Source organism: Centruroides sculpturatus, unplaced genomic scaffold, assembly GCF_000671375.1.
Source record: "Centruroides sculpturatus isolate CEXI.00-Female unplaced genomic scaffold, Cexi_2.0 scaffold169, whole genome shotgun sequence".
NCBI classification, from domain to species: domain Eukaryota; kingdom Metazoa; phylum Arthropoda; class Arachnida; order Scorpiones; family Buthidae; genus Centruroides; species Centruroides sculpturatus.
Window position 1 is genome coordinate 45,110 of NW_019384492.1, and position 8,934 is coordinate 54,043.

The following is an 8,934-nucleotide window of genomic DNA, read 5'->3' on the forward strand; positions in this document are numbered from 1 at the left end:
TCCTTTATGAAGGCATAGAGCCTTTACTACATGAAAATGAAAATTAATGAATACACTGTGTACAGTAATTTACCTGATAAGACAGACCTCAGAAAAATACTTTATGAGGCATAAAGCTGTCTATAATAAAAATTAATTAACTAAGGATTTTTTTGCGCTGCCAGGGTGTGGCCGAGTTATCTGGACTGCCGGGTTATCGAGTGCCACGTTTTCGAGACTCTACTGTATATTATTTACATTAAAAAAAAAAAATTAAATAGATCCATTATATGCATATAAAAGTAATTAAGTGAGATAATGAAATATTAGTTTTTTCTAAAAATGATAAAAAATAAAAACATCAAAAGTTTGAAATTAAATTTACTTTATAAATTCTTACCTATATGTTTGATGTAAATTAGTAATAAAACTAATTTACTTTGATACAATATCCAACTAATTATTATAAAAACTAATATTTATTCAATAGCTACTTGTAAACAGTATCTATGTGATATTATCATACAGAAACTTTTAATAGTTTCATTCTAAGCTGTATATAATTGTTGGGCTAATGTAGCTTAAAATAAAGAAGTTTTAGACAATTTTCATTCAACTGAAGATGTCAAACAAAGCACACACATCTCTAAAGAAATCACTTTATTTGGAATAACAAAATCACTAATAATTAAATTTAACTGTGGAGAAGGTAGAAAATGTTTATAGGATAATAAATATTACTTCTCGAAAGCATAAGGTGTTTGAGTCAAAGTATTCAAAGAATCTGAGTGTTTATTGAAATTAAATTTAATGCAAATTAGAGAGAATATAATATCAGGTAAGAAATCGGATTAATTTTCAGTTAAAATTATCAACTTAACATTGAAAACCAAATTCTATCATCATATATAATTACAAAGCACTTTTTTCTGTTAAAAAAAATCACAATATACAATTTAAAAAAGGAACAAATTGAATTTTTTTGATCAATTACCATACTTTTCTTCTGTTATGTGTAATAGATGGGAAATTAAAATATACCCATTTTTAAAGTATAAATTAATATTGGAATACTTACTCCAGAATTACTCTATATCTCTACATAGGGAAACATATCAAACAATAAGAGCTGAGATAAGCTGTAAATATGTAGTATCTCTCACTTATGACTGTTTTTACCTGTCCATTAAGGAAATTATATAATAAAAAACATATTTCTAGGTCTGATCATTCTTTACATTATACCATTACTAATTTAGTGCTGATTTTTTCCATAAGTTTTAGATATGATTGGATATAGTGGTGAATATCTAGTTTTGCAAAACACAAAGTAGAGTCTATTTTTTTCCCTATAATTTTGAATTTTTGTAGAACTTTTGTAAACATATTTTAATTTAGAAATGTTCAAATTACCAAATCAATTTTATTGAGAAAATCACAACTGAATTCTTATATAACTAAAGAAATATGCTTGTTATTTGGTACTGTTGAAATTGTTTATTTTGTGCACTTTATAACTGTTTATTTACTTTTCAGTATAGTTTTTTTTTAGTTTGCTGTTATATTTTTTATATATATTGATTTTATGTTATTAAATTATACTTTTATGATTTGAAAAATGAGTACTTTGTCTCTTAGAAACTTTGAAGTTATTGACAAAATTTCTTAGTGGTAGTTCAGAGATTAAAGGTATTCCCAATTTCTAATCTATTACTTATGTACAGATTTTGAAATTTCAATCTTTTAATGAATCATTTTTATTTCATTTTCTGACTGTCCTGTAGGCAATAACAATCTTTTTATCGTATCTATCATGGTTCAGCCAAGCTAAAATGGAAATAACCAAACAGTAAAAATAATGCCTAAAATTATTTTAAAGTTTGTTGAAACTTTTATTTTTGAAGTTATTTTGAAGATATTTTAAAGTTTGTTGAAACTTTGAAAGTTTTATGTTGAAACTTTTAACATATTAAAACTTTTAATAAGTCAGCTACATAAATTATTTCCATTTGTTTGTTTAGTTTTATATCTTTCACTATTTTCATTATGTTAAATTTTATAATGTAAGTGCATATTTGTAAGAATAAAATGAGTAAAAAATTTTTAGGTAATTACTATAATAGTATAATGCATTGAAAATACATCTAAGAATAATTTTGATTTTTTTAATTTTTAATTTAAAAATTATAAACCTATTTTCAGAAAAATTGAAAACAACAATTCACAGAATTATACATCAAACTAGAGAAAAAAAGCATTAAGATAAACTAAAGTTAGGTAGTCAAATGCTTTTTGTCTTTTACAGCATCTTTATAAAAAAATAATCCCAAGCCAATAGGAAATAAGTTGATAAACAGTAGTAGAACCAAAAATGTTTGAGAAACTAAATGAAAAATTCATTTAAGATGCTAAAAACATTTATCTAAGGACTATATGAAAATAGAAAAAAATTTGTTTTAATTGGGAAACAAAAACAAGAATACATAGCACTTTTGGAATTTTAGAATGCAAGTTTCTGTAGTTTATATTGATAGTATGTATATATGCATATATGCATACAAATTCTAATGAAATGAAGCAAATAAAAAATAAATAATTCAAATGGACAATATAATACTAAAAATTGATATGATAAATGGTACACATTTTGAGTTATTAGATTACACTAATTTTCATCAAAGCCATCAAATGAAAATGTAACTTCAAACCTTTAGTGTCAGATATAAGACTTATGGAACAAGGTAATGTTTTCAGCTATTTTTAGTAGATGTCATCAGATTACATATTCACATCCTACGATTTCAAAATGTAGTAGCACAAGCCATTAACACACATCAAAAAGTTTTAAACTTAAAACCCTTTGATATCACATGTCAACAATTTGTGCCATGATTTTCTAGAACTATTGAATTTGAATGTGTAATCCAATGATAGCTACTAAAAGCATTAGTTTGTTCTATAAATCTGTTGCTGGACATAAAAGATTTAACTTGCTTTTTTTAATTTGCATCCAGTATAATGTATGCTTAACTAAATTCTTGTCATTTAATTAATAAGCTTAAACATTGCAACACATTTTATCATTTTTTTCAATAATATAAAGCATTTTCATTTGAAATCTTTGACTATCATTCATGAGCCACACTTCTGGTTTTTGAAAGCAGCACATGGCTTATATACTGAGTAAACACAATACTTTGAATGATTTGATTTTGGCATGTACATCATCCAAAGTTAAAAATCACTCAAATTTAACATTTTTCTATAAAAAATATAAACTTCAATTATCAAAATTTTTGTTTTAATTTTACAAGAATTACTATGTAAAAATTAAATATAAATATATAAAATTATTATATTATAATATCTTTTCTAATGAATTTATTTCATATTAAACATACTTTAAAAAGTTCAGAAACAGAGAGAGGATAAAGGAAAAATGCTTTTAACATATTGAATTATAAAAAAATGAACAAATTTTCAGCAAAAAAATAAGTTAAAAATTTAAATAATTACTACTGCACATTTAGATACTGAAGTAAATTATAAAATATTCATTACCTGTTTCAAATCTCTCAATTTATTTTTACGACTATGTGAAGAACGACTGCCATCTAGAGAGTTTTCAGTATGAGGACTCTTCGAATCACCATCATTTTTTTGTTCATATTCTGATTTACAATCATCAGAATGGATATCTGCTGGTGAAGATGCATTTTGTCTCTCACTATTAGACACACTCTCCCTTTAAATTAATATTTTTTAAAATTAGTCCTTTTAAATTTATTTTTTTAAATAAATAAAATAATAATTTGATATAATTTGAACAACTGTCTCAATTAAATGTTGATCAAGGTAGAATTAAGTCAAAAAGAATTTATGAAAACTATGATAATGACATTTCATTACATAATAATAATTAATAAATATTTCTTATTAGTTAATGAAATATAGTTCTAAATATAAGCAATTTTGTAGAAACTTGCCTATCTGATGCTGAATCTGCTTCAGATTCACTTTTTGAACTTTGATGAGATTGTGATTTGACAGATTCTGAATTAGAATCAGATGCAGATCCAGAATCAGAATCACTTTCAGAACCTGAATCTGAACAACTAGAAGGGCTTCTTGAATTAGAATTCTGAAGAGAGCCATTTTCACTTCTTGTTTCATCAGCAACTTTTTCTTCTAAATCCTAAAATTAAAAAATTTTAAATTTTTATTTAAAATAATTTAACTTTACTAAAACTTCAGTGTTTTCAGTAACAAGAATTAAATATAAAAATTACATTTATATGTAATTTTCTATTATATTTCTAATATATCTATACATGTAAATTTTGAAAATAATTCTATCATAAAAAAACCAAACTGAAAAAAACTGAAATTAATATAACTATTAAATTGAAGCAGACAAATTGGAGAAGTATCCACTATTACTGAAAGTCTGTTAAATCAAATGTATTGTAAAAACATACATTAGTAAATAATAATTATAATGTAAAAACATAAATTAGTAAAAAATAAAATCTGCAAGATGTGTTAAATTATTATAATGTATAATTAAAAATAAAACAACATATATTGAGTAATTTATATTTATTGACTCTTTAATCCAAGCATTAAGTATGCTCTATTTGCAAATAAAAAGATTTAAAATTTTTCCCTTTAAATCTGTTAAATCAAGTGTTTAATATATTAATTTTTATATTTTATATTAACTTTTCAGGGACAAGAATTTGATGAATGGGTCAAGGTCAATTCTATTACAACTCTACATGGCCAAATCATTAACTAAAAAAATGTTAGAGATAAATGATCAAAAGTTACATGTTTAAATAACTCAAACCCATCAACCAGTCCACTACATTTCCACTAGATTATTAGCTAATTTTACATGATTTGCTATGTTAATATTTTCTCTTCTATTTATAGAACTTTCACCTTATATTATTTAATCACTGTGAATTTTCTAACATTGTTCATTGGTAAAATCTTCCTTACCAATTTATCGATTTAATTTACTTCACTTGAGAATTTTTTCTTTAATTTATTTTAGGCCATTCTTTTGTTTCAAACAGTTCCTGATTATGGCATTATGTAACTGCTGAAAACATTCAATTTCTTTATTTTATTAAAGTTACAGTAAATTAACACCAGAAACTAAGTAATTTTGCTTATTTTATGAATTAATAATCTTTTAGATTATTAAATATAAAATTTCTTAAATGAAAATTTCAAATTATATTTTTTTTATTTTTGTATATTTGAATCTCTTACTACCTTTTCTATAAAGTTATTACAGTTAAATAACTTGATATTTAAATGCATATGATTAGCTTTCAATACATTATATCTAAATGAGATATTTATTAAAGTTGTTTTTGAAATTCATTATGTTTTCTTCAAAGTACAAAACAAGAAGCAGACTATTAACAGATACTCATATTTAGAGAGTATCTCATTTTTTAATTGCATTAATATAGACTTGACTTGATACAAAATTAAGAGTCTTTTTTAACAACTTAAAAACAAATTACACCAAAAAATTAAATTAGTCAATTGAAAATACACAATCTAAGCTATTTTTTCTACATAGCTGCCATTCTTTCCTAAACACTTTTCCTAGTGAAAGAATGGGACAAAAATTTGCCATTTAATGATTTGAAAAAGTCCATGACATCATTTAAGAAGTCAAAAAGGTAAAACTCAGAGGATGCTAAGTCTAAACTATGTGCATGACGCATATACTCTAGCATACTTCCCATTCATATTTTTTTTTTTTAGCTAGTATTAAATCTTGTGTGCCATATGGGGAGTTATGTTATTGTGTAGCAGGTGTATCATTACACACATAGCCAGGCTAAATTTCATACTTTCTCATTAGTAATACTATTAACACATAAATATTAACCAAGACTATAACATAAAATTGTTTATTTGTAATCTAATAATCTAATTTGTGATTCAATTCTGATATTTTCCATCACTCATTAAGCACTTTAAACTATTTCTATACAATTCAATCAACCTAAAAATGACCCCAAATAAGAAATCATAATTTTATGAAAATAATCCACAGTGACCTATGTCCCACAGAAAATTGCTAAAATGGAATAAAAACCTTCTTACATAACTCATCTTATCGTCTTATCCCATGCTTCTAGAATGGCTGTTGAAAGCATAACACTGGTACTATGCATTTTAGAAGGTACTACATCAAACATTAAATCATTGTTTTTCTATTCCACTTCATTGTAGAAGTAATTATAAAATAAGTAAGAGCTAAAAAAGAAATTCCTAAACATTGGGTATCAAAGATACAAATGCCTACCAGATGACAAAAATTTATTTATGATATTGTTTTATTTCAGTTTTATTTATAAAACAATTCATGAAATTTATTGTTATATATTAAAAAAAATTTAGAAAAATTAAATAAAAAATTTTAATGTCAATAATATTGAATGACACAGATCTGAAAATAGATATACGAGTTCTTAGGGTAATATCAGGTCAGTCCATAAGTTCCTGTGTATTTTATGACGTTGAGAAAAATCTTGTTTTGCTATTAAAAATGCCAGTCTAATGTGATACTTTTTACACTGAAGTGTTAAATTGGATCTCATTCATATAATACTGTTCAGAATTGGAAACATTTCAGTTGTTTATTTTCGTTAAAATGGAAGTAACAGATGAATATAAGAGACATCTTTTATACTTTTTATTTTTAAGTGATGATAATGCTACAAATGCAGTCAAAAAATTAAATACTGTTCATAATCAAACTGTAATAAGTGTAAGGACTGCGCAGAAGTGGTTAGAAAAATTTAGACATAATGATTTTAGTGTGGAGGATAAGGCTCGTACTGGAAGACCCATTGACTTTGATGATGATGTCTCTCTGCACTAGTTGAAGCAGAACCATCTTTAACAGTTGATGAAATTGCGGAACGTTTAAATTCATCCCATGGAACTGTTCATAGACATCTACAACAAATCGGAAAAGTTTCAAAGCTAGGAAAATGGATACCACATGAACTGTCAATAGCTAACTGACAACAACGTCAACTGCTCAACTCAAAAGCTTCAACTGGGAAATTTTACCTCATCCACCATATTTGCCAGATATTGCTCCCAGTGATTATCATCTTTTTCGGAGTTTGCAGAATTTTTTAAAAGGAAAAACTTTTGAGGATGAGAACAATGTAAAAAAGGCTATTTCTGAATATTTTGATTCAAAACCGAAATCATTTTACAAAGACGGAATTAAAAAGCTACCATCAAGATGGCAAGAAATTGTACGAAATAATGGTGAATACATTATAGATTGAAATAAGATTTAATTAAAATTTTTCGTTGCTTTTTTTGTAGATAAAAATGCGCACGAACTTATGGACTGACCTGGTAGATGGTAAAAGTAGTTGACCATTTAAAGCTGTTTTGGACTTTGATATTTTTTATTACTATGTGTAGTAATGCAAAAAGCAAAATTCATATACAAAAATAAAATTTGTTCTATATTTTTCATGAAAAAAAAAATAACAACCACAGGCTGTTCGCCTGTAATTAAATTGAATCACCAATCTAGTAGTCAACTGGTGGGTAAAATGATCATTTATGCCACTTGACAACTGGATTTTCCTTCATTGAGAGCCTCACAAATGTGACAACTGTGAAAAAATAAGAGAGCTTAATAATGGGAATTTTGTAGAAAATACATGAAGCACAGAGTGATCATTATCTTCTACAGAACTTACAATGCTAGATTTTTTGGTACATGTGTGTTAATTTGAACTTCATAAGGTTTTTCCAGTTGTATGAGGTGTTTATGAATACAATTAGGAAGTACAGTATATTCTTTGTAGTTGTCATATTTAAATCTCTTTTATTTCAAGATACCTTGTATACAGATTAATCACACTCGTTTATATATATATATATATCTTGATCACAAATATCTTGAAATATATATATATATATATATTTCAAGATATTTGTGATTCCAACTAGTTGTGAATAATTTTTGCTAGTTAGACAATTCAGCATGTTAAAATGATTCACAATTTGCCGAACAAAAATTTGCCAAAAATAACATACTGCAAACACAATGTTCATTCCTCTTTCCATCAATAATCCACTTTCTGTACAAACTAATATAATAATTTTACTATCTTAATTTTAAGTTATTTTATTTTTACATTTATTATTAGATAAATAAAGCAAATGAAGCAATGGATAAAAATTTTCTCCTTGGATAGCCAATTCATTCAAAAAATGTGATTCCTTATATTTCTTTATTCAATAATTACATATATAATCAATCTGATAAACATTATTAATCAAATAAAACAGTCAGATTCTCATTGGGCTACAATATTGCTAATTAATTAATAAGATATTAATGAATTTGACTAGAGATAAAATGATAACCACCATTGTGTTAAATTTAATATTCAGAAACAATTTAATTTAGAATATTCTGGAAGAAAAGATTAACTTGGAATAGGACTCAACCCAAAATTCCTGCTTATTGTGAAAATGCATTACCAGTTATGCTATCTGGATCTCTGTTTTCTGTCTAATCAGACCAATTAATTTAATTTAGATAAATATTAATCATGTTTCTGGGTTTATTATTATATACAGTAGACCCCCTATAATTACGATTCCTATAAGACAGCGAAAAAATTGCGACGGTATCTGTAAAAAACTCCTATAATTACGTAAAACGTCATCGGGCAGCCAAACTACTTTCCGCGCCGTCAAGCGCCACGCTACGGAGAGATTACTATCGTCTGTACAGTATTATATATAAATTAGGTATTGTATATATAATTATATATTAACTTAATTTATTGTAACTTTATTATAATTATATATATATTTTCCGCCGCCTGGCGCCACGCTACGGAGAGTTTAGGCGAACTATCGTCTGTACAGTATGTAAATTAG

At 25.6% G+C, this 8,934-nt stretch overlaps 1 protein-coding gene across 1 annotated transcript in view; it reads right to left on the bottom strand.

The window, feature by feature from the left end:
• LOC111621834 (clumping factor A-like) overlaps positions 1-8,934 on the bottom strand; it is a 76,168-nt gene that overhangs the window by 42,157 nt on the left and 25,077 nt on the right. The window contains exons 2-3 of the mRNA XM_023364098.1: positions 3,966-4,174; positions 3,541-3,724 (exon numbers count right to left, since the gene is read on the bottom strand). Of these exons, the coding sequence (XP_023219866.1) occupies positions 3,541-3,724; positions 3,966-4,174 (393 nt within the window). The remainder of the gene's footprint in view (positions 1-3,540; positions 3,725-3,965; positions 4,175-8,934) is intronic.